The sequence below is a fragment of the Staurois parvus genome, unplaced genomic scaffold (assembly GCF_062004578.1).
Source record: "Staurois parvus isolate SC_StPar_1 unplaced genomic scaffold, SC_StPar_1.0 ptg000003l, whole genome shotgun sequence".
In the NCBI taxonomy this organism is placed as follows: Eukaryota; Metazoa; Chordata; class Amphibia; order Anura; family Ranidae; genus Staurois; species Staurois parvus.
This window is the reverse complement of record NW_028317799.1, coordinates 1,823,544-1,850,448: the sequence shown is the minus strand read 5'-3', so window position 1 is coordinate 1,850,448 and position 26,905 is coordinate 1,823,544. Positions and strand designations below refer to the sequence as shown.

The 26,905-nt window shown below is 44.0% G+C and overlaps 1 protein-coding gene across 2 annotated transcripts in view; it reads left to right on the top strand.

Moving 5' to 3' along the window:
• Window positions 1–26,905, top strand: part of CA10 (carbonic anhydrase 10 (inactive)) — a 308,288-nt gene that overhangs the window by 160,429 nt on the left and 120,954 nt on the right. For both annotated transcript variants that reach the window (XM_089671805.1, XM_089671887.1), the window contains one exon: window positions 20,101–20,175. In XM_089671805.1, coding sequence (XP_089527931.1) covers window positions 20,101–20,175 — 75 coding nt within the window. The remainder of the gene's footprint in view (window positions 1–20,100; window positions 20,176–26,905) is intronic.

The window sequence follows — 26,905 nt, the reverse complement described above, 5'->3', positions numbered from 1 at the left end:
AATATATTCCTAGAAAAATACGTGAAAAAAAGCTTGAATTATGTGTTTATAGGTGGTTTGTGGGTTTTTTTATTGTATTTTATTCCACAGCAAATGTTTTCAGCATAGAATGTTTTAAAGTGAACCTATGCTTTGCACATATATACATAAAAAATAAATTACATACATACAAAAAATTAATTACATACATACATAAAAAATGAATTATATACATACATACAAAAAATGAATTACACACATACATAAAAAATGAACTACATGCATAGATACAAAAAATGGATTACATACATACAAGAAAATTAATTACATAAAAAATTAACTACTTGCATACATATAAAAAATTAATTACATATATACAAAAAAAAGAATTACATACATACATAAAAATGAATTACATACAAAAAATGAATTACATAAAAATGAACTACATGCATACATATAGAAATGTATTACATATATTACAAAAAAATTAATTACATACATACAGTCAGGTCCATAAATATTGGGACATCGATACAATTCTAAAATGTTTGGCTCTATACACCACCACAATGGATTTGAAATGAAACGAACAAGATGTGCTTTAACTGCAGACTGTCAGCTTTAATTTGAGGGTATTTACATCCAAATCAGGTGAACGGTGTAGGAATTACAACAGTTTGCATATGTGCCTCCCACTTGTTAAGGGACCAAAAGTAATGGGACAGAATAATAATCATAAATCAAACTTTCACTTTTTAATACTTGGTTGCAAATCCTTTGCAGTCAATTACAGCCTGAAGTCTGGAACGCATAGACATCACCAGACGCTGGGTTTCATCCCTGGTGATGCTCTGCCAGGCCTCTACTGCAACTGTCTTCAGTTCCTGCTTGTTCTTGGGGCATTTTCCCTTCAGTTCTGTCTTCAGCAAGTGAAATGCATGCTCAATCGGATTCAGGTCAGGTGATTGACTTGGCCATCGCATAACATTCCACTTCTTTCCCTTAAAAAACTCTTTAATTGCTTTTGCAGTATGCTTTGGGTCATTGTCCATCTGCACTGTGAAGCGCCGTCCAATGAGTTCTGAAGCATTTGGATGAAAATGAGCAGATAATATTCCCGAAACACTTCAGAATTCATCCGGCTGCTTTTGTCAGCAGTCACATCATCAATAAATACAAGAGAACCAGTTCCATTGGCAGCCATACATGCCCACGCCATGACACTACCACCACCATGCTTCACTGATGAGGTGGTATGCTTAGGATCATGAGCAGTTCCTTTCCTTCTCCATACTCTTCTCTTCCCATCACTCTGGTACAAGTTGATCTTGGTCTCATCTGTCCATAGGATGTTGTTCCAGAACTGTGAAGGATTTTTAGATGTCGTTTGGCAAACTCTAATCTGGCCTTCCTGTTTTTGAGGCTCACCAATGGTTTCCATCTTGTGGTGAACCCTCTGTATTCACTCTGGTGAAGTCTTCTCTTGATTGTTGACTTTGACACACATATACACCTACCTCCTGGAGAGTGTTCTTGATCTGGCCAACTGTTGTGAAGGGTGTTTTCTTCACCAGGGAAAGAATTCTTCGGTCATCCACCACAGTTGTTTTCCGTGGTCTTCCGGGTCTTTGGTGTTGCTGAGCTCACCGGTGCGTTCCTTCTTTTTAAGAATGTTCCAAACAGTTGTTTTGGCCACGCCTAATGTTTTTGCTATCTCTCTGATGGGTTTGTTTTGTTTTTTCAGCCTAATGATGGCTTGCTTCACTGATAGTGACAGCTCTTTGGATCTCATCTTGAGAGTTGACAGCAACAGATTCCAAATGCAAATAGCACACTTGAAATGAACTCTGGACCTTTTATCTGCTCATTGTAATTGGGATAATGAGGGAATAACACACACCTGGCCATGGAACAGCTGAGAATCCAATTGTCCCATTACTTTTGGTCCCTTAACAAGTGGGAGGCACATATGCAAACTGTTGTAATTCCTACACCGTTCACCTGATTTGGATGTAAATACCCTCAAATTAAAGCTGACAGTCTGCAGTTAAAGCACATCTTGTTCGTTTCATTTCAAATCCATTGTGGTGGTGTATAGAGCCAAAAATGTTAGAATTGTGTCGATGTCCCAATATTTATGGACCTGACTGTATGTGCAAAAAATGAATTACATACATACATAAAAATGAATTACATACATACACATACATGCAAAAAATTAATTACATACATACACATACATGCAAAAAAAATGAATTACATACATACAAAAAAGAATTACACGCATACATACAAAAATGAATTACATACATATTATTATTATTATTATACAGTATTTATAAAGCGCCAATAGTTCGCTCAGCGCTGTACATTACAAAGGGGGACAGAACATGTGACAGAACAATACCAATACAATGCAAAACATGAGGGGATCGAGGGCCCTGCTCTTTCGAGCTTACAATCTAGGAGGGAGGGGATGGTGGCACAGGAGGAGAAAGCTGTGGGGGATGGAGTGGTAGGAAGAGTGGAGGAGGTCGGCAAGTTAGCAGGGGGTGGGGTAGGCTTCCCTGAAGAGATGGGTTTTCAGGGTGCGCCTAAAGGAGAGGAGAGCAGGTGATAATCTGATGGGTTGGGGCAGGGAGTTCCAGAGGATGGGACACCCTGGAGAAGTCCTGGAGGCGGGCATGGGAGGAGGAGACCAGGGAACTAGAGAGAAGGAGGTCTTGTGAGGAGCGGAGTGTGCGTGCTGGGTGGTACTTGGATATTAGGTCAGTGATGTAGTTCGGGGCAGTATGGTGGACGGCTTTGTACGTCAGTGTTAGGATTTTGAATTTGATCCGTTGTGCAATCGGAAGCCAGTGGAGGGATTGGCAGAGGGGGGTGGCGGAGATGGAAAGGTGAATGAGTCTGGCAGCCGTATTCAGGATGGACTGAAGCGGGGATAGCCAGCGGCGAGGCAGGCCAGTGAGGAGGGAGTTGCAGTAGTCGAGTCGTGATATGATGAGGGAGTGGATGAGCTGTTTAGTGGTTTCTGGGGTTAGGAACGTGCGGATTTTGGCGATGTTGCGGAGGTGGAGTCTGCACGAGTTTGTTAAAGATTGGACTTGGGGCTGGAAGGATAGGTTGGAGTCCAGAATGACACCAAATACTCTGGCCTGCGGGGCGGGTTTGATGGTGGCGTTGTTGGACATGATGGAGAAGGCAATGGGGGGTGGTGTGCGGGCTGGGGGGGAAGACAAGAAACTCGGTTATATACATACATAAAAAATAAATTACATACATACATAAATAATTTGCATAGCTGCTTGTCCATTGAAACTGCATGTAAACTCATTGTGTGCGAATGGGACAAAAACGATTGTTATGTTCTCTGCAGATCAAATGTTATGCAAAAAAAAAAATAGGGTGAGCAGAGAAAAAAACGCCTTATGGCCACTAGATGGCGCATACCATGATAGGAAGAAAGTATTGTCCTCAGCTCCATCTAGTGGCCATAATGCAGTATTTTCCCATTCACACAGGTTATTTTTTTTTTATGAAGGGTGATCCCTTTGAAGCTACAAATGTATGGCATCGCTGTTGTTCTTTTTTGAAAGTTTTTTCTTTTTTTGTTCTTCTTAGGTTCTTAGGCCTCATGTACACTAAGTGCTTAGCCCTGGTGCATGAGACACAGACCCATCTTTTAGCCCAGAGGTCTCCAAACTGCAGTCTGCGGGCCAGATGTGGCCCTTTGCTTGCCTTTATCCAGCCTTTGGGACACGCTTCATTCCACTTCCATGATGCACTATTCTTCCCATTGACCCCAATGTTGGTACACAATTCCTTCTACTGACACCAATGATAGGACACAATTTCTTCCACTGACACCAATGATGGAACACAATTCCTTCCATTGACACCATAGATTGAGAACTGATTCTCCCACTGATACCAACAATAGGGCACTATTCCTCCCACTGACACTGATGAGGGGACATGATTCCTTCTACTGACACCAATGATGGGACACTGTTCCTCCCACTGACACCAATGATGGGACACTGTTCCTCCCACTGACACCAACATTGGGACACAATTCCTTCTACTGACACCAATGATGGGACACTGTTCCTCCCACTGACACCAATGATGGGACACAATTCCATCCACTGACACCAATGATGGAAAACAATTCCTTCCACTGACACCAGAGATGGAAAACTGATTACCCCACTGAAACCAACAATGGGGAACTATTCCTCCCATTGACACCAAAGATGGGACACAATTTCTTCCACTGACACCAATGATGGGGCATTATTCCTCCCACTGACACCAATGATGGGGCACTATTCCTTCTGCTGACACCAATGATCGAAAATAATTCCTTCCACTGACACCAGAGATGGAGAACTTATTCTCCCACTGATACGAACAATGGGGCCCTATTTCTCCCATTGACACCAATGATGGGGCACTATTCCTTCTAAGGACACCAAGGATGGGGCACTATTCCTTCTACTGACACCAATGATGGGGCACTATTCCTTCTAAGGACACCAAGGATGGGGCACTATTCCTTCTACTGACACCAATGATGGGGCACTATTCCTTCTACTGACACCAAGGATGGGGCACTATTCCTTCTACTGACAACAATGATGGGACACAATTCCTTCCACTGACACCAGAGATGGAGAACTGATTCTCCCACTGACACCAACAATGGTGCACTATTCCTCCCACCTCATTGTGGCCTGTTGTGTCATGGCCCCATTTACTTGAATGAGCCATGTTCCACAGGTGTCACTTCCCTCCGAACGTGACAGCATCAGGGGCAGACTGACCATTTGGAAACGCGGGCACTGCCCGAGGGCCCGGGGTCAGTAGGGGGCCCCATGAGATGCCCCTGGTACCTTTTTCATAGGCTTTTTTGAGTTTGGGCAAGGGCACAGGGGCCCCATGATCCCCTATTGCCCAGGGGCCCCATGAGTTGTCAGTCCGCCCCTGGACAGCATGTTGAAGTTTTGCTGCAGCTGAGAATGGTTTGTCATTTGCTTGCCTGTTTTAACCCTTAAAAGCCTGCGCCACCGCACCCACATGCATTGTATGTGTTGTAGTGTGGCCCCATTTACTTGAATGCATTGCCCAACGAACACACCAGGGGGCTTAACTCTTGCAGAGGCATGTGTGAACATTGGACTGGCTGAATTTGGAGCTTGAAGCAGTTCCACCCAAAAGGGGATGTTCCACTTATCTAGTGAATACAGGGTGCGGGGAGACCAGATATAGTGAATGCAGGGTCCGGGGAGACCAGATATAGTGAATGCAGGGTCCTGGGAGACCGGATATAGTGAATGCAGGGTCCGGGGAGACCAGATATAGTGAATGCAGGGTCCGGGGAGACCGGATATAGTGAACGCAGGGTCCAGGGAGACCAGATATAGTGAATGCAGGGTCCTGGGAGATCAGATATAGTGAATGCGGGGTCCGGGGAGACCAGATATAGTGAATGCGGGGTCCGGGGAGACCAGATATAGTGAATCCGGGGTCCTGGAAGACCAGATACAGTGAATGAAGGGTCCGGGGAGACCAGATACAGTGAATGCAGGGTGCAGGGAGACCAGATATAATGAATGCAGGGTCCTGGGAGACCGGATATAGTGAATGCAGGGTCCTGGGAGACCAGATATAGTGAATGCAGGGTCCGGGGTGACCAGATATAGTGAATGCAAGGTCTGGGGTTTAATAACACTTTACCCTAGGTTCACAGTGTTTTGCAGAAATGCACTACAGTCCATTTAACATGATTTCCTATGGGACAGATTCACATCTCTGTGTTTTCACCCAGTGCATTTTTTGGAAAGGGTCATAGACTTTTTAAAAATGCAAAATGTTGCATTTTTGGTTCTATAGACTTAAATGGAAATGCTGCAGAAAAGTATGTAGTGCGTTTTTGATTTGGTTTGCATTTTAACTACTTCCCCTCCGCCTTATAGCAGAAATACTGCTACAGGGTGACACAGGTGTGCAAAATCACATATATATATATACGTGATTTTGCAGCTCCAGGTAGGGGGCACGCATGCCCTACTAACACTGCCATTTGTGGCCTCAGCTGTCAATCACTGGGTCCCGGCCGGTGATTACCTGCCGGCACCCAGTGTTCACCGAGTATGCCTCTTATCTGTCTGGTTGCCCTTCTCTGTACTTTCTCCAGTTCCCCAATGTTCTGTTTGTGAATTGGAGCCCAAAACTGAACTGCATATTCCAGATGAGGTATTACTAATGATTTGTACCGGGGAAATTATATCTCTCTCTCTGGAGTCTATACCTCTATTAATACAAGAGAGGATTTTGCTTGCTTTAGAAACCGCAGCTTGGCATTGCACGCCATTATTAACCCCTTCCCGCCAGTGCTTCCCGGCCCTTTAAGAGTTTCACACGCCGGGAGTCGGGGAGGGTGGGGCATGGTTTAGGGATCATGTGACTGCCGTGACGCATCGTCACGGTGGTCACATGATCGGGAAAGGTCCCGATCGAAAGAGCGGACCGGGACCTTTCCGTGACTACCGCACGTGTGCTGGGAGCGGGCAGGGCGCGCGCTCTCAGCGCATATGTTTTTTGTTACATGAACGCAAATGTACGGCCGCTCGGCGTCTATGCCCAGACGCGGGGAGGCCGCACATTCGTGTGCGGCCGGCTTGAAGGGGTTAAGCTTGTGATCAACCAGAACTCCCAGATCCTTCTCCCCCAGGGAGTCTATTCCACATTTTCACAGCTCTCACTGTGAAGAAACCTTTCCGTGTTACAATTGTCAGTTAAAGTGACGCAGCACCGTAGTGCAAAAAATGGCCTGGTCAGGAATGGGGGTAAATCCTCTAGAGGTCAAGTGATTAATCTGCCTAGCAACAAGAAAAAAAATGCAAAACGCATCAAAAACGCAAAAACTGATCAAACGCAAACTGCATAAGTGTGAACCTAGCCTTAATCTAAGCGCAGGCATTTATTTGGATTTATATGTCCCCCCCCCCCCCGTACTGTCCTTAAGAAACCCGTCGTCGCTCTTATGCCAAAGCACACTTTTTAGCTTATCTTCATTTGCATTTATTTCTCGGATTGCTATATAAGCTTCCATCTCTCTCTTTAGAAATAGTAAGAGGGGAAAAAAAAAAAAAAAAAACTAAAGCAGGGATCAAGGAAATGGGAAACAGTTGCACAATCTGGCACATCTGTTGTGATTTAAAACTAAGCTGGGGCAGATTAATTTTGATTTGCTTATGTAGGTGGCTCGGAGGAATTCCATTGTCTGGGCCGTCGGGACATCTATCATTTACAGCTGATGTTGTTCTTTATCTGAGCGGCTCTAATGACTGAACACTACATGAAAACAATTTGAACAAGATTAGGTTGAAGATTAAATAATGTTGACCAGTTGTTTCACAGTTTGAAAGGCTCCGTAAGAGCGAGGTAAAAGCTTTCTTATAAATACACAATAATCATTTTTGGAATAAAAAATAGAAGCGGGTTGGTGATATGATAACTAAATCAATTTCCTGCAAAGACAATAAATGAAAGTCTATCTATGTATTCTGGCTCTCTAGTTCCCTTGTCTCCTCCTCCCATGCCCATCTCCGGGACTTCTCCAGAGCCTCCCCCATCCTCTGGAACTCTCTACCTCAATCTGTCCGACTATTGCCTACTCCGCTCACTTTTACCTCTGAAAACCCATCTCTTCAGGAAAGCCTTTCCTGCCTTTAGATAATAACTGAATCTTCTATTTCTCCCATTTTTAGGCTACACTGATCCTGTGCAAAAACACATAGGCGTTTTTACCGCGCTATTGCCGCGCTTTCTGAGCTTTTTTAAAGGACTTAAAAACTGCTCCAAGAGGCGTTGTTGAGGCACTTTTCAGGTATTTTTGAGGCATTTTTGAGGGGTTTTCCATTGATTTCAATGGGAAGAGGCGTTTCTGGGGCTTTTTTTTTTAACTCGCCGAACATGCCCCAAAGATGCTGCAAGCACCGCACCGCACCGCAAGCGCAACACTTCATTATGCAAACATACATAGATATCCATTCACATACATACGGAAACAGTTTTCTTGAGCTTTTCAGCTGCTTTTTTAACGCAAAAACACTTCAAAAACTCCTGAAAGTAGCCTTATTTATTTATTTATGATTTATTTCAGGTATTTACATAGCGCCATCAATTTACACAGCATTTTACATATATATTGTGCATTCACATCAGTCCCTAACCCTCAAGGGGCATACAATCTAAGGTATCCTATCAGTTTGTCTCTCACAGGTGTTACTTTTTGTACCACTAGCCCCTCCCTCCTAGATTGTAAGCTCCCAGGATCAGGGCCCTCCTTTCCCTCTTGTATTGAACTGTATTGTTACTGTATTGTCTCCCGTTATATTGTAAAGCGCTGAGCAAACTGTTAACATATAAATCCTGTATAATAATAATACTGTATTGCAAAGACTAAAGTTGACTGTGCTTATATTTTGTATTATTAATTGAATAAATAAAACATTTCCATAGCTAATGTTAGACACAATGACTTCATCTCTGTACTTCTCTATGCAATGCAGGCATATCATGGCTGGTGGGAGGGGACAACAGGAAGCAATGGTAATGCTCATTATTTTTTGGGGGGGGGCTGAGCCTCTTTTATTAAAAGCACTAAATCCAATGAATGAAAGGGGCGGGTCTGGGACAGTCGGGCAGGGGAGGACAGGGCTAGATGATGCATGATATCCTCTAAGAAGTGAGGCGGGCTCTCTCTGATTTGCTGTAGCTCATGGGTGCTCAACCAGTGGCCCTCCAGCTGTCATGGATCTACAATTCCAATCATGCCTCTGCCTTTGGGAGTCATAACTGTCAACCTTGCAAGAGAACACAGTTCCAGCACCTCCAGCACTGAATGTATGTAATTCGCAAGGGGTGCTGGGGTGTGGTTTGGGTCTATTGATTATGACTTCTGAGGGATCTATTGTCACTGGAGGGGATCTATTTTTGCATGGAGGTCTATTGTTGCTGGCAAGGTCTATTGCTGCCAAAGAGGGATCTATTGTTGCTGGGAGGTCAATTGTTGCCAGAAAGGAATCTAATTTGGAGGAAAGGGTCTATTGTTCCTTGCTGATGGGAGATCTGTTGTTGCTGCTTTGGATCTATTGCTGTTGGGGTGGTATTTTGCTGTGGGGGTCCATTGTTGTTGGGGGGCTATTGTTGCTGGTTGTGGGGGATCTATTTTACTGCTTTTCTTATTATCATTAACAGATTCCATGCAAAATGATACTTGGTTATGTATTCTCTAAAAGGGACGGTGCTTGGAGGTGGGTAGGGGTGGAACCAAAGGTCGGTGCTTGGAGGTGGGTAGCCGGTGGAACCAAAGGACGGTGCTTGGAGATGGGTAGGGGTGGAACCAAAGGTCGGTGCTTGGAGGTGGGTAGGGGTGGAACCAAAGGTCGGTGCTTGGAGGTGGGTTACGGGTGGAACTAAAGGACGGTGCTTGGAGGTGGGTAGCTGCTGGAACCAATGGACAGTGTTTGGAGGTGGGTAGGGGGTGGAACCAAATGATGGTGCTTGGAGGTGGGTAGGGTGTGGAACCAAATGATGGTGCTTGGAGGTGGGTAGGGTGTGGAACCAAAGGACGGTGCTTGGAAGTGGGTAAGGGGTGGAACCAAAAGACCGTGCCTGGAAGTGGGTAGGGGGTGGAACCAAAGGATGGTGCGTGGGTAGGGGGTGGAAACAATGAGTGACTCTGAAGGGGGGGGGTTCCTGCACCTATTCTCTTATTCTCTGAGGAAAAAAGCCCTGCAGCAGAGAATGGTTAGAAGCTGTCATTTTTTTTATGCCACTTGTGTTCCCCTCACTTCCTGTCTCAGAGACCCAACAGGAAATCTCTACAGATGGTCAAAGTGTTCCCATGCAAATGTTTCTTCTCATATCCTGTTCTGGTAACAACTCCAAAATTTGGGGTTTCCTCTCATGTTTTTCTGTACTTATAACAGTTATTCTCCATATGGACACATGGAGAGGGTGAATCTACAGGGACATACACAGCGGTAAGAACCTAATGGAATAGTCATTCTCAACTAGGATTCAGTAGAACCCCCACCATTCCTCCAGAGGTTGCTAGGGGTTCCTTGTATTCTGGCTAATTGAGTTCCCATCTGATTATGCCTTCATAGTTTTGGGGCCAACACCACTTGAAAGAGCCAGTGGCATGACACCAATCATCTTTTCAGCTGTCTGAAAGGGGCGTTCTTCCCACTGATCACCAATGTAAGGGGAATTCTTCCCACTGATCACCAATGTAAGGGGAATTCTTCCCACTGATGATCAATGTAAAGGACATTCTTCCCACTGACCACCAATGTAAGGAGCATTCTTCCCACTGACCACCAATGTAAGGCACCATCTTCTCACCGACCACCAATGTAAGCAGCATTCTTCCCACTGGCCCCCAATGTAAGGTACATTGTTCCCCGCTGATTCTTGATAATTTTTTTTAGGAGGAGCTCCCCTAGACCAGGGGAGTAAACAATGCCCCATCTTTGGTATTAGGGGGAGAAATAATGACCTAACGTTGGTGTCAGTGAGAGGAATAGTGCCCCATCATTGGTGTCAAGGGCAGGAATAAGGGCCAGATAAAGGCAAGAAAAGGGTCACATCCAGATCTCGGGCCACAATTTGGAAACCACTGCCCAGAACCTAAAAATTATTTTAAGTGTACCTCTAGGGGAGCCTCGGCATGGCGGGGGGAGGGGGGCAATTACTGGAACTGATCCCCTGTATGTCTCTCTTTGCAGCAGCTGAAAGGCCGGGAGGTGCTAAGTTTTCCTCCTTTTCAGCTCCTTCCTGTAGGTGAGCCACTTCCCATCTGGGCCCCCTCCCAGGCTCCTGTTCTCCAGCCTCACTTCTCCATCTTCCACCCGAACTCTCCTCCTGCTGAGTAGGCTGTCACTCTTAAGGGCTGTCCTGGGCCCAAGCATAACCTCCTGTTGGGGATTGGCCAGGATTCCTTGAGAGTGCAGGCCAGCCACTCCCCACTCCCTCCCACTGCTTCTAGACTTTTCTCCAAAGCTCTAGCACGGAGGGAAATCCCAGAGAGCTGATCTGCAGAGCCTCTCCAATCTGACCCAAATTTGACCCTGCTAGCTATCACACCCAGGCTGCTACTCAGCCCTCCCAACTAACAATTGGAACTCTAGCTCCCCCTAGCTACCTAGGAGGGTGCTACGGTTCCCAATGACACCATTGATCTTTTTGCTATCTGTAAGGGGGGAATTCTTACCACTGACCATCATACTAATATATAATGTGTTGTAGATACAGTCATTATTAGCAGAGGTGGCACGAGAGAGACTGAAAAATTTCAAAGGTTCCTCTGTGTTGAAAAAGGCTGAGAAAGGCTGCTTTAGGCTCCATGCACACGAGGCGTTTTGATAACATTAGCTTTGTAAAGTCACATTAAAAACTTTCAGTTTTTCAGCTTTTTTTTAGCACTTTTGCATTAGCGTTTAGCTGCGTTTTGCCACGATTAGCGGAGTTTTCTCGTGTTTTTCGCATATGCGCTTTTTAGCGTTTTTTTTAGAGAAAAAAATTGTGGGTCAAAAAATGTCCAAAAACACCAGTTTGCGGCGTTTTACTGTGCTTTACTGTCTTTTTCAGCATTAGAGTGTTTTTACAGCGTTTAATGGTGTTTTGTCATGATTAACAGCATTTTCCTGCGTTTACCAAAAAATAATTTTGGGGGGTCAAAAAACATCCCAAAACACTGGTTTGCGGCGTTTTACAGCGTTTTTCAGTGTTAGAGCGTTCTTACAGCTACAAAACTCCTCTAGAAACCCACTAGTTCTAAGTTTTTTTCCAGCCAAAAAACATCCCCACCAACAAACGTTGAATCAGTCTATGTGTGCATGGACACATAGGATAACATGCTGGGGGGGGGGGTTAGAAAAAACCGTCAAAAGCCAAAAAAACTGTAGCTGTAAAAACGTCAAGTGTGCATGAAGACTAAAAGGAAGAAATGGGCAAATATCACAGCGGCAGCAGTTTTACGCCTGGAATTGCTGGCACCAGGGGCGGACTGACCATTTGGAAACTCAAGCACATTTTAGTCTATGGGAGGCTGTCACGTGTTCCCCACACACCACGCCCACAGCGACTAGCTAACCGAGGCGCGCACGTGCGGCCGTGACTTGGGGTAAGAGGGAATAAAGGGGACATAACTTTGATATATGATATACAGTATTTGATATATGAAACCATTTGAAAACTCGGGCACTGATATATGAAAACCATTTGAAAACTCGGGCACTGCCCGAAAACCCGGGGTCAGTAGGGGGCCCCATGAGATGCCCCTAGTACCTTTTTCATAGGCTTTTTTGAGTTTGGGAAAGGACACAGGGGCCCCATGATCCCCATGAGTTGTCAGTCCGCCCCTGGCTGGCACCTTCAGGGGCTCCAGGTGACCCTTCTTCAAATCCCATCCTCCTATGTACCTCAACAAATAGCCCATACATGTGCTTTTTTTCTAAGCTCTGCATAGAAGCCGCATAGAGCACTACACCCCCCCACCCCCGGCCATAGGCTATGTATAATAGAAGAGTCATTAACACCAGCACCTTATAATAGCTATAAATATAGAGCCATCAAAAGCACATAAAAAGCACATAATAAAATTAAAAATAGCCCCACCTGCAGCACATAATAACAGCTGATACTACAATGAGAGTAATAACCAGCAATAAATAATAGTGATAATAGCCTTAGCAGTAGCACAAAGTAATAGCCACACAAACAGCTTATCATAATAGTAATAATAACAAGTTAACAACCTTAGCAGTATAATTTAGTAGCAGTAGGATATCACTATTATATATGCCTACCAATAACACGTTATAACAGCAATATGAAAAAACACCCCATCAGGAGCACTCATTAAGAGCAATAGTAACCCAACCAGCAGTGCAGGGTAACAATAACCCATCAACAGCACATAATAATAGTATAAAAAATATGTTACTCTGCCTGCTAAAACATTTATTTCACATTGTACAAAATACACCCAACCTTGCTAGGTAGTAAAAAGCATAATAAAAAGATTAGCCTCACCAGAAGCACATAATTGTGATAACACAGAGCTTGACAAATTTGCTTCAAGTCTTGGAGCCAACTAAAAAACTTAGGAGCCAGTTTTTTTTTTTTTTGTAGCGTGGGATGGGTTGTCAGCAAGCATGACAATCATGTTAAAACCACACCATGTTTTAGGCGCCATTGAAAATAATGGCACAGGATCCTGTGTTTTGTGATTACAGCAATTCTTCCGCGATCCCAAAACGCTCAGGTGTGAATGGAGCCGCTCTGGTTCACACAAATGCTATTCTGGATTCGTTTTGAAACTCACAGATTCGCATGACGGGCTAAATATTGAGGTGGTTCGCACAGATGCGATCCACACGCATTGCGTTTTGAGTGCCATTATAACAAGGGTCCTGTGCGAGTTTGTAGCGGTGCATTCCAGACTCACAAGTGAAAGAATAGAGTGGCGTGCGGAAATATTGTTCACATAAGATTGCTATTAACAGGAGTTCTCGCATTGAAGTCTATGGGAGGCAATTTCACATTTTAGTCTATGGGAGGCTGTCACATGTTCCCCACACACCACGCCCACAGCGACTAGCTATCCGAGGCGCGCACGTGCGGCCGTGACTTGGGGTAAGAGGGAATAAAGGGGACATAACTTTGAATATATGAAACCGTATATAAGACCAGCCCAGGGGCGTACTGACCATTTGGAAACTCGGGCAGTGCCCGAGGGCCCGGGGTCAGTAGGGGGCCCCATGAGATGCTCCTGGTACCTTTTTCATAGGTTTTTTTGAGTTTGGGCAAGGACACAGGGGCCCCATGATCCCCTATTGCCCAGGGGCCCCATGAGTTGTTAGTCCGCCCCTGGACCAGTCGTGATATACTTTCACAGTCTGCACTACCTCTTGGCCACCACCAGAGGGAGACTCCACTCCAATCCAGATGGCTGACCACACACTGGCAGATACAAATCTTATATACAATCTGGTGCACTAATTAGAGTTGAGGAGCAGCTTAGCAATCACACACCCTTCTAGGATTCCTCCCGCTATCCTACAGCTTGAACCCTGGTGTTAATCACTCTTCCACTGTCCACACACCCCCACACCAGACACACCACAAAAGGTAGCCTGCCACCACCCAACAGTTTAACCGCAGAAAGGTCTGTTGAGACACCACACACACACAGATCTCCGTCTGGCAGATCTGTTACCTTTTACAATCTGCACGCAATCTGCCCACAAGCAGTGCAATTGCATACAGATTGGCAATGAGCTTGACCGAGCGTTTAAAGGCACTAAAATTCAACACAATTCAATCTAATCTCTCCAAAGATATGAGCCCGTGCTTAAATACACAGAAGTCACTAATTCATTTTAAGATTTAATATCCCGAAAGTGGATAGTGCATAAAATATGTATAAAATATAAAAAGTTACAGAAATACAAAAAATACAAGAAGACACACAAATTATTATTCACTATAAAATAAAAGGGAATAAAAAAACAGAATAATATTTTACTTTGATTAACCCTGCGACTGGAGCAAGTCAGAAATAGTCCGTAATCCGTTAGTCGATCGACCAGCTCCATACGAAATACCATGTTCCAATGTCCGGGTACTCAATATATGGGGATATGGACGTAGGTAGGACATTAGTATTCGGCCAATTGACCCTGGGGGGTGTTCCTGTACCTGCCCACAGGATATTCTGGGTGCTGACCTGCCCAAGATCAATCGGACCAAGACCAGCTTGAAACACCAAGTCGGGGATTGGATTTCCAACACCAGCGCATCAGTCCGATCGCGACAGTACCAAACACCATTCGACTGTCGCACTCCAGCACCACCTAACCATTTTCTGCATTTTCCTGGCATTCTACCTAATCCACAAATATGGTTTTCATATGTCGGTGTGATTTTTCAAGGCCTGGTGATAACAGTTTGTCAGCAACCTCATGATAGCAGTTTTTATACTGAAGTCTAAGGGAGGCACTTTCACATTTTATTCTATGGGAGGTGTTTTTGCATTGAAGTCTATGGGTGAAGTTTTTTCATTTAAGTCTATGGGAGGCGTCTTTATGGGAGGCGCTTATGCAATTTTTATTCGCTATGGCAACCTTGCGCCTGGGATTTATCGAGCCCTGGTGGGTGATAACAGTTTGTCAGCACCCTTTTGATAGCAGTAAAAAAAAAAATTTAAAAAGATAAAAAAGTAAAGCTAAAAAATTGTCAAAAATTTCAAAGACCCCATCCTCACATACACGCACATAAAAATGTGTGGATTAGGTGCTCATGCATATGAACATGCCAGTTGTGCCACCAGGGGCGGACTGACCATTTGGAAACTCGGTCACTGCCCGAGGGCCCGGGGTCAGTAGGGGGCCCCATGAGATGCCCCTGGTACCTTTTTCATAGGTTTTTTTGAGTTTGGGCAAGGACACAGGGGCCCCATGATCCCCTATTGCCCGGGGGCCCCATGAGTTGTCAGTCCACCCCTGTGTGCCACACATGTTAGATATTGCCACAAATGCCAGAGGGAGAGCAGTTATTCCAGAGCCATCATTCTTTGTTAGCTGGTGTCCTATAAAGGCTTTAGGGCTTGGTCCACTCCTATGCAGTTTGCTTTTGATCTGTTTCTGCAGTGCTTTTTGAGGTGTGTTTTTGCACACGCATTTTTGATATGTTTTTTGATGCATTTTTCATTTTTTATGTCTCTTTTTGGTACATTTGTTGTTGGGCAGATTAAAAAAAATGCAAAACATGTGAAACATATGTCAAAAACACACCACATGCTTTTCTTCAGCGTCTCTGTTGAACCAAAAACACACGTTTTTGCATTCAAAAAAGCCCTGACCCTTCCAAAAACTGAAAAGAGCATAGATGTGAACGTATCCCAGAGGAAACCATGTTAAATTATTATTAGTATACAGGATTTATATAGCGCCAACAGTTTGCGCAGCGCTTTACAAAATGGACTGTAGTGCGTTTCAGCAAATAGCACCAAAATACACATAGGTGAGGACCAAGCCTAACCCTAGGTTCACACCTAAGCATTTTCTGCGGCGTTTTGCAGAAACGCAGTACAGTCCATTTAACATGATTTCTTATGAGACAGGTTCACATCTCCGCGTTTTCACCCGGTGCGTTTTTTGGAAAGGGTCAGGGACTTTTTTAACGCAAAATGTTGCGTTTTTTGTTCTATAGACTTCAAAGGAAACGCTGCAGAAAAGCATGTAGTGTGTTTTTGCTGCATTTTTAATGCATATTTTTTGCATTTTATATCTGCCTAGCAACAAGAAAAATTAAAATAAAATTAAAAACGCAACAAAAACATGGCAGAAACACAGGTGCAAAAATGAAATGCAAAACGCAATGCAGAATCGGCTCAAATGCAACCTGCATAGGTGGGAATCTAGCCCTAAAGCATCACCTATGAACAACATGGGGGGGATTTACTAAAACTGGTGCACACAGAATCTGGTGCAGCCGTGCTTAGTAACCAATCAGCTTCTAACTACAGCTTGTTCAATTAAACTTTGACAATAAAACCTGGAAGCTGATTGGTTACTATGCACAGCTGCACCAGATTCTGTGATTTTGTAAATCTTTTTCTATGGATTAGGTAGTTTTGAGTTGTTTGGTATCTATTTAACCAATGCAACCTTTTATAACGATCCCAAAATTAGACATTATTTTATGTTTGTGTGTGCTAAAATGGATCTGAAAATATAGATTGGAAAACAGTAATGAAAATATTGTGATACTAATACATTACAACTGTTGTCCAGGGGCGGACTGACCATTTGGAAACTTGGGCACTGCCCGAGGGCCCGGGGTTAGTAGGGGGCCCCATGAGATGCCCCTGGTACCTTTTTTCATAGGCTTTTTTGAGTTTGGGCAAGGACACAGGGGCCCCATGATCCCCTATAGCCCGGGGGCCCCATGAGTTTTCAGTCTGCCCCTGCTGTCGTCCTTTTACTCTATAGGGTCTCCACTTTTGTAAAATGCATAATCATTTGGGTGTTTTAATGAAAGCTCATGCCTAAAATGTGCATTTTAACATGTGTGCAAAAAATGGAAAAAAAATGTCTCCGGCGGCAAAGGGGTTAATATACACAAGGGTTCGTTTAAAAGAAAATAGTCTCCTGCTTTTCTAAGATTATCTAAATTTTTTTTCCTAATCTCTAGTTAGGTTTTCAGTGACTCATCTTCCTTTCACTCCTATCAGTATAATCAAGCTGTTATTATCATTTCATTCGCAGCTTTAATTTGGTTTATTAAAATCAATTTGCGAGTTAGAAGAATATTCCTTTCAATTCATTTTTCATAGTCTCTGATCGTATTATATTTAAAGCTGAACTCCAAGCAAACAGTGGTATACATAGATAAAATATATATATATATATATATATATATATATATACACTATATTGCCAAGAGTATTGGGCCAGCCCTCCAAATCATTGGATTCAGGCGTTCCAATCACCTCCATGGCCACAGGTGTATAAAATCATCACCTAGGCATGCAGACTGCTTCTACAAACATTGGTGAAAGAATGGGTCGCTCTCAGGAGCTCAGTGACTCCAAGCGTGGTCCCGTGATAGGTGGCCACCTGTGCAATAAGTCCATCCGTGACATTTCCTGGCTACTAAATATTCCACGCTCAACTGTTAGTGGGATTATAACAAAGTGGAAGCAACTGGGAACAACAGCAACTCAGCCACCAAGTGGTAGGTCACGTAAAATGACAGAGCGGGGTCAGCGCATGCTGAAGCGCACAGTGCGCAGAAGTCACCAACTGTCTGCAGAGTCAATAGCTAAAGACCTCCAAACTTCATGTGGCCTTCAGATGAGCACAACAACAGTGCGTAGAGAGCTTCATGGAATGGGTTTCCATGGCCGAGCAGCTGCATCCAAGCCTTACATCACCAAGTGCAATGCAAAGCGTCGGATGCCGTGGTGTAAAGCACGCCGACACTGGACTCTAGAGCAGTGGAGACGTGTTCTCTGGAGTGATGAATCATGCTTCTCTGTCTGGCAATCCGATGGACATATCTGGGTTTGGTGATTGCCAGGAGAACGGTACTTGCCTGACTGCATTGTGCCAAGTGTAAAGTTTGGTGGAGGGGAGATTATGGTGTGGGGTTGTTTTTCATGGGTTGGGCTTGGCCCCCTAGTTCCAGTGAAGGGAACTCTTAAGGCGTCAGCATACCAAGACATTTTGGACAATTTCATGCTCCCAACTTTGTGGGAACAGTTTGGGGATGGCCCCTTCCTATTCCAACATGACTGCACACCTGTGCACAAAGCAAGGTCCATAAAGACATGGAGGAGCCAGTTTGGGGTGGAGGAACTTGACTGTCCTGCACAGAGTCCTGACCTCAACCTGATTTTAATATCACTTTGCATTGAATTTATTTTTTGCTCCGTGACTGTAATTCTTGTGCTTGAACTGTGGAATAATTTATATTTTTATTACACGGTTTCATATGTATATTTTTCCTTTGACGTGTTTATATGGGCATGGTATGTCTATGTTATTTATATATACAATATATATTTAATGTATTTCCATTTATTGTTTTTTGTTTAGAGCGCAGCACTAATTGATACACACATTTTCTCAAAGAATACAAAGGGGTTGATTTACTAAAACTGGAGCACTCAGATTCTGGTGCAGCTGTGCATGGTAGCCAATCAGATTCTAACTCCAGATTGTTTAATTAAGCTTTGGCAATAAAACCTGAAAGCTGATTGGTTACTATCCAGACCTGCACAAGATTTTGTACTCTTCAGTTTCAATAAATAACCCCCAAAGTGTTCTCTGATTGGGCAAGGTGAGAATTGTGACATCACCGCCCTGCCTCTCCATTTCGTCCAATCACAGAAAACTTTGCATTCATTGAGAAATTGCAAAGTGTTCTCTGAATGGCGCCTGAGCCTCATGCGTCCGGTAAGCAGCCGTTTGGAACCCAGAAGCCATTGGCAATCACTATAGTAGTAGTGCCTACTACAGTGACTTCCAGCCTCCAGGGGGATCTTCCAGTAATAAAAAGGTTTTATTTAAAGATGTCATTAGCATGTTGATGAGAGGGGAAAAAGGAATCAGGGAAGGCAAACTAAACTTCAGTTTTATTGGAGTGAAGAAGGGTTAGAACACTGGCTGTCAACTAATGAGCTAAAAGGAGCCTCAAATGTGGCCTCCGACATCACCAAAGGGTCCCACGTAATGTTCAATATATGTAATGCTTGAGAGGACTACCAGAAACTGCAGACCTAATAGAGGACATGAGGGTCAGAGAGCGTGCACATGCTTCATTTTTGGCTGGGGATATGCTACAGAAGACAATATGAAACAAGGAACATGTTACATGAAGCAGGGCTGTATTAATAGCGTCATGGGCCCCTGGGCAAAGTAATGCACTGGGGCCATTACCAGCCTGCCCCAATTTCCACACCTACTCTCAAGAATTAAAGTATAAATAGTTGATTGAATAAAACATATATTTATTAGTACAGCTAATAAAATAAATTTTAAACAATAAAAAAGTGCTATAAATCAAAGACTAATATCGGCCATCCTGGGACAGCTTAGTAAAAAGGGTGGCTGTCCTGGCAAATCCGGGACAGTTGGCAAGTATGATGTAATGCAGAATTATCATGGGGCCCCCATGCACCTGGGCCCCTGCATGAAGAAGCTACGGTAGTAGAGATCAATGCTATTACCCCAGTCAATGTTCCCACTACAGACTGCTGAGGTCTAAGAGCCGCACATCATATACCATTGGGCACTAGGTGTCGGTGTCACTGTTGGTGTCCTTGATTTCCCTACCCCTGTGTGGTCGCAAGTAGAGGGAATAAGGGAGAATCTCCCTTATGGGACATAGCATAAATCGAAAATATTCTTTCCCTTCACCACTCAAAAAAATTTTTAAAAATTTGGGCTAGAGTTTGAATTCAAGTCTTTGATGTTCACCTTTTTAATGTCCTGTGCAGTATGGAACTGAGATTATCTTTTTTTTATTCTTTAGCACAACAAAATTCACCAAAAATCCATGAAGGCTGGTGGGCCTATAAGGAGGTCGTTCAGGGGAGTTTTGTTCCAGGTAAGATCTTTGTAGAAAAATGTATGCTTTGCACCCCAGACTTCTGACTAATTAGATGCTGTAAGTCAGAAACATTAAATAATTGTAAATGTTATGTATAAGTATAACCTAGTATCTTTGTCTATTGCTTGCTCATGCTCATGTAGTACTGAGTCACCTGTGCTCGATAAGAGATGTTCAAGTTTCTCAATGGCATGTTGGAGAGATGTCTTTATGTCTGGTTGCTCTAAGAAGACCTTTCACTTTGACCTCTATCATTTAAACTTCTACCATGACTAAAAATAAATATGTCAGCATAAAAAGCAGAAGGTTCCTACATGCTCCTAACAGGACTTCCTTTGTCAGCCACTGTGCACATATGAGGAGCTTCACCATAGATAATTCCCATCATAACTTGGAATCGTCCTACTGGTAATGGTATTAGGATTCCAACTTATGATGGGAACTATCTAAGGTGAAGCTGCTCATTTGTGCACAGTGGCTGACAAAGGAGGTCCTGTTGCTCTAAGAAGACCTTTCACTTAGACCTCTATCATTTACACTTCCACCATGACTAAAAATAAACATGACTAAAAAAAAAACACAGAAACCACTAAACAGCTCATCCACTCCCTCATCATATCACAACTCGACTACTGCAACTCCCTCCTCACTGGACTGCCTCGCCGCTGGCTATCCCCGCTTCAGTCGATCCTGAATATTGCTGCCAGACTCCTTCACCTTTCCAACCGCTCCATCTCCGCCACCCCCCTCTGCCAATCCATCCACTGGCTTCCAATTGCACAACGGATCAAATTCAAAATCCTAACACTGACGTACAAAGCCGTCCACCATACTGCCCCAAACTACATCACTGACCTAATATCCAAGTACCACCCAGCACGCACACTCCGCTCCTCACAAGACCTCCTTCTGTCTAGTTCCCTGGTCTCCTTCTTCCATGCCCGCCTCCAGGACTTCTCCAGGGTGTCACCCATCCTCTGGAACTCCCTGCCCCAACCCATCAGATTATCACTTACTCTCCTCTCCTTTAGGTTCACCCTGAAAACCCACCTCTTCAGGGAAGCCTACCCCACCCCCTGCTAACTTTCCAACCTCCTCCACTCTTCCTATCACCCCATCCCCCACAGCTATCTCCTCCTGTGCCACCATCCCCTCCCTCCTAGATTGTAAGCTCGAAAGAGCAGGGCCCTCGATCCCCTCATGTTTTGCATTGTATTGGTATTGTTCTGTCACATGTTCTGTCCCCCTTTGTAATGTACAGCGCTGAGCGAACTATTGGAGCTTTATAAATACTGTATAATAATAATAATATGTCAACATAAAAAGCAGAAGGTTCCTACATGCTCCTAACAGGACCTCCTTTGTCAGCCACTGTGCACATATGAGGAGTTTCACCATAGATATTTCCCATCATAAGTTGGAATCGTCCTACTGGTAAAGGTATTACAATTCCAACTTATGATGGGAACTATCTAAGGTGAAGCTGCTCATTTGTGCACAGTGGCTGACAAAAGAGGTCCTGTTGCTCTAAGAAGACCTTTCACTTAGACCTCTATCATTTACACCATGACTAAAAATAAATATGTCAACATAAAAAACAGAAGGTTCCTGCATGTTCCTACCAGGTCCTACTGGTAATGGATACTACTCAAGCTGCTGTTTGGCTGATCTTGAGAAACCCACCAACATTTGAGCTGTTGGTGGCCCTCGTGGCACCTTCCTGCCTTACCTTGTTTAATATGAAAATCGAAGGAGCCAGACAACGGTTGTATTTATTCAGATGCAGACACTCTTTAGGCATACTGACAGTTGTGGATTCTGGCTGTCAGAATACAATAGCTGGCAAAAGAGACTGCTCTATCCACACTGTTTAGCGTGAATTGGGGAATCAATATATTTCTTACTGTTTAAGGCCTATTTAACTCTAAACCTTATAAAAGAACTACGGTCCGACTATAAAATCATGCAATTGATGTAAGCTGCACATATCAGCGAGACAGGGCCTTCTTTTTTTCTAAGTACCCCCTAAAACCTTTTTTAAATCCCTGTTGAACCTGTCAGTAAAACCATTACATAAACAATGCTTTAATTGGATGACCATGCTCTTCCTCCTTCAATGAGGTCCAGGAATTTAAGTCTTGTCAACCTTGCTGCTTCTGTAGCTGCTTATTTGATGGCAGCCTTCAAAAAACTAACCACTGACACCAGTGATCATTGTAGCTATCTGTAAAAAGGCATTCTTCTCACTGACCACCACTGTTTGGGGCATTCTTCCCACTGATCAACAAGATTAGGTTAATTCTTCCTTCTGATCACCAAAGTAAGGGCACTCTTTCCACTTACCAACAAGGTTAGGAGAATTCTTCCTATTGACCACCAATGTAAGGGGCATTCTTCCCACTTACTATCAATGTAAGGGGCATTTTTCCCACTGACCAAGAAGGTTAGGAGAATTCTTAGGGTCTTTCTTCCTAATGACCACCAAAGAAAGGAACATTATTCCCACTGACCACCAGAGTATGAGGCATTCTTCCTACGGGCCACCAATGTAAGAGACATTCTTCCTATTGATCACAAAATTAAAGGTAATTTTTCTTATTGACCACCAATGTAAGGGGCGTTCTTCCCAACAACTGCCAATATAGGGTGGTAATTTTTCCCACTTACCACCAATGTAAGGAACATTAATCTCACTGGCAAGTGTGGAGGAACACTAAAATTTTTTAGAGGTTGCTAGGGGTTCCTTGAGCTATGGCTGATTAACCCCTGATGGTGCCTGCAAAATTCCGGGTCCAGCACAACTTGGCAGAGCTAGTGGCATTATATCACTGATCTTTTTTACTGTCTGTAAGAATGGCATTCTTCCCACTGACCACCAGTGGTGGGCATTCTTCCCACTGACCACTAGCGGAGGGTTTCATTCCCACTGGCCATCAGAGTCAAGGACATTCTTCCCACTGATTCCCTATGAACTAATTTAGTTGGGGTTTCCTGAGACCTTAAAATTATTTCAAGGGTTCCTCTGAGGTTAAAAGGTTGAGAAAGGCTGATATAGACAATTTAGTGGTAAGATCACAAGTTGGAACACCAAGTCCAAATATAAAGCATCACTTTAGAGTACAATGCTCAGTGCTTTTAGAGTGCTTTTATCCTTAAACATTGCTATGCAGGTAATGTTGGACAAGAAATTATTAGAAAAACATCTCTCCAGAGACTGGATACTGAATGTTCAGAGACCATGTATTGTAAGCTCATGTGTAGTCATTATCTCATATATTATTAGACTCCTGGATAGTAAATTGCAAATTTCAAGGTACTTGAGACTGATTGCTCCCAATAGCGAAGAGCCTTTGTTGCTCATCCACATACGCACTTCAAATAATAAGATGAATCATACATATATCAACATGATTGTCATATGGAAATATCCAAGCATGAAAAACACCACTTAAGAGCACAAAGTTCAGTGTTTAAAACTCCTTTGATAAATGCTGTAATCAGTAATTTATGTGATATAGGAAATCCATCCAAAGTAAACAGCCTGGTATATAATGGAGTTGCCTTTCTAAGGAGGCCATAATTCATTGCCAGGATGGTCTAAGCCAGTGTCCTCCAAACTGCAGCCCTTATGCCAGATGTGGACCTTTGTTTTCCTTTATCTATCACTTGGGGCACCTTTTCTCCCACTAACACCAATAATAAGCTACCATTCCTTCCACTGATGCCAACAGTGGAGTATAATTCCTCCCACTAACACCAATGATGGAACACTATTCCCCCTACTTACACCAACAATGGGGCACTATTTCTCCCACTGACACCAACGATGAGGCACTATTCCTTCCACTGACACCAACTGTGGTGCACTATTCCCCCTAGTGACAGCAATGATGGGGTACTATTTTCCCACTAACACCAACCATGAGGCACTATTCCTCCCACTGATACCAATTATGGGACACTATTCCTCACACTGATACCAATGATGGGGCACTATTCCTCCCACTGATACCAATGATGGGGCACTATTCCTCACAATGATACCAATGATGGAACACTATTCCTCCCACTGACACCAATGATGGGGCACTATTCCTCCCACTGATACCAATGATGGGGCACTATTTCTCCTACTGATACCAATGATGGGACACTATTCCTCCCACTGATACCAATGACGGGGCACTATTCCTCCCACTGATACCAATGACGGAACACTATTCCTCCCACTGACACCAATGATGGGGCACTATTCCTCCCACTGATACCAATTATGGGACACTATTCCTCACACTGATACCAATGATGGGGCATTATTCCTCCCACTGATACCAATGATGGGACACTATTCCTCCCACTGATACCAATGATGGGGCACTATTCCTACCGATGACACCAATGATGGGGCACTATTCCTCCCACTAATACCAATGATGGGGCACTATTCCTCCCACTGATACCAATGATGGGACACTATTCCTCACACTGATACCAATTATGGGACACTATTCCTCACACTGATACCAATGATGGGGCACTATTCCTCCTACTGATACCAATGATGGGGCACTATTCCTCACACTGATACCAATGATGGGGCACTAATCCTCCCACTGATACCAATGATGGGACACTATTCCTCCCACTGATACCAATGATGGGGCACTATTCCTCACACTGACACTAGTGATGGGGCACTACTCCTCAAATTGACTGCAACAATGGAGCACTGTTCCTTCCGCTGACACCAACGATGGGGCAGCATTTCTTCCACTGACATCAAATATGGGTCATTATTCCTGCCACTGACACTAATAATGGGCCACTATTCCTCTTCCCACTTACCACAGGCACTATGTAATTTATTTTACCCCCACTGACCACTGTCCAGCACCCTTAAAGTCTAAAGGACAGTAAACTGGCCCTTTGTTTAGAAGGTTTGGAGACCCCCAGGTCTAAGTAGCAACGTTTCAGCAAATATCTCCATACAATCATAAGATATGCAAAAATAATTAAAGGCATACTGTAGTACACTTTGAAATATTTTCCTTCTTTTACATAGGTATTAGTGTACTTATATTCCTGGTGTCATTTGTTTGCCGTACCTTGTATCAATGGGCTCCCATATCATGGCTACAGTTTGTAGTGTCATAGCTGATCAATTCCCCTATGTCTATGTATTAATCTACCAAGCTTCTTCCTGTTCACCAGAGGGACAGGACAGGTTCTTCTTCCCCGTCACAGCATCCAGTGCATGCCTCGCCATGTGAAAACACATCTCTTCCAGCATGATAAGCCCTGTGAACGGTGCTGCCTATTTGTGTCTGTTTCAGATCTAATTACTGTGCAGCTCTCACCTGCACCTGTGCTAGACTGAAAGAACCAGGGATTGTGGGATAGATAGTTTTTTCACAGTGACTCCATTGTTTTATATATCCTTTTTGTCCATTTGCTTTTTCCTAAAACCGCTGATTATTGTGCTCTTAAAATGGTGCTTTATATTCAAACTTGCAGGCCTAGCCAGTGATCTTACCACTGTCTATATTGGGTTATCTTGGCAATACTGATAACCAAGAGTTTATGTGCAAAATTATCATAACTTAATGTCTATTTATGTGGGGTGTTACATGGGGGATGTTTAGTTCCGTGGTAGATGTGTTTTCAAGTGAGTTCACGCCAGTCAGGAACTATATTTCAGGGCTTGGTAGTCCACTTTTATTAGGCAAAAGGAAAGGCAAAAACAAAACTCCAACATAAGGTTTCCCACGCAGGGGTTCTTCTCCAGTACCATATACACAATCCAAATGATAATACTAGCCACCCGGCTACTCTTCAGCAGCACTGCTGCTATAGTTACTGGTCACTCTGCCTACCAGCTCTTCCAGGCACACAGCTTAGAGCTTTGCGGATGCACATAAGCTCCTCTGGCCCCCTGCAGCCTCCCTGACTACTGTAGGAGACCTTCTGTTACCCTTGGGTAGAGTCCTGAGCAGGGGCGGACTGACAACTCATGGGGCCCCCGGGTAATAGGGGATCATGGGGCCCCTGTGTCCTTGTCCACACTCAAAAAAGCCTATAAAAGGTACCAGGGTCATTTCATTGGGCCCCCTACTGACTCCGGACCCTCGGGCAGTGCCCGAGTGCTCGAATGGTCAGTCCGCCCCTGGTCCTGAGGTATTCTTCAACCTCCATTATAAGGGCTGTGTGCAGCTGGGCACACACCCTGCTGTTCCTCCACAAAGCTTGGACATTAGGTTGGAGATTCCATCCTGCCCAAGGCACTATGGAATCTCCAAACTAGGGAGCCCCATCCAGGACTACCAAAACCTGGAGAAAGCTGCAAAATCCATTTTCTCCATTTAAAACCTATGTTCCCTAGTCCTGCACTCAGCAAAAGTGCAAACCCCGTGTCCTTTTGATGACCAATTTCACTGTGACAGAGTCTTGTCCTGTCACAGGGGTAATTACTCTGTAGATATATGATGCAAATGTATATGCCTTGTCAGATAACTTGACTGTCCAGGGTCTATAGTCTTTTTTAAATGTTCCTCACAATATTTTATGATTGTGATTAGAGATGCGCTTGGCTTGGATCTGGTCTGAACACATGTCTGGGGAAACATAAGAGGAACCTGTCAGTGCCAGGCCAATCAGCTTCTGGCAGGGGATTCCCCACTCTGCAGGGGTTGGGATGCTCATGACATATTGACCTAGTATGGCCAAATGG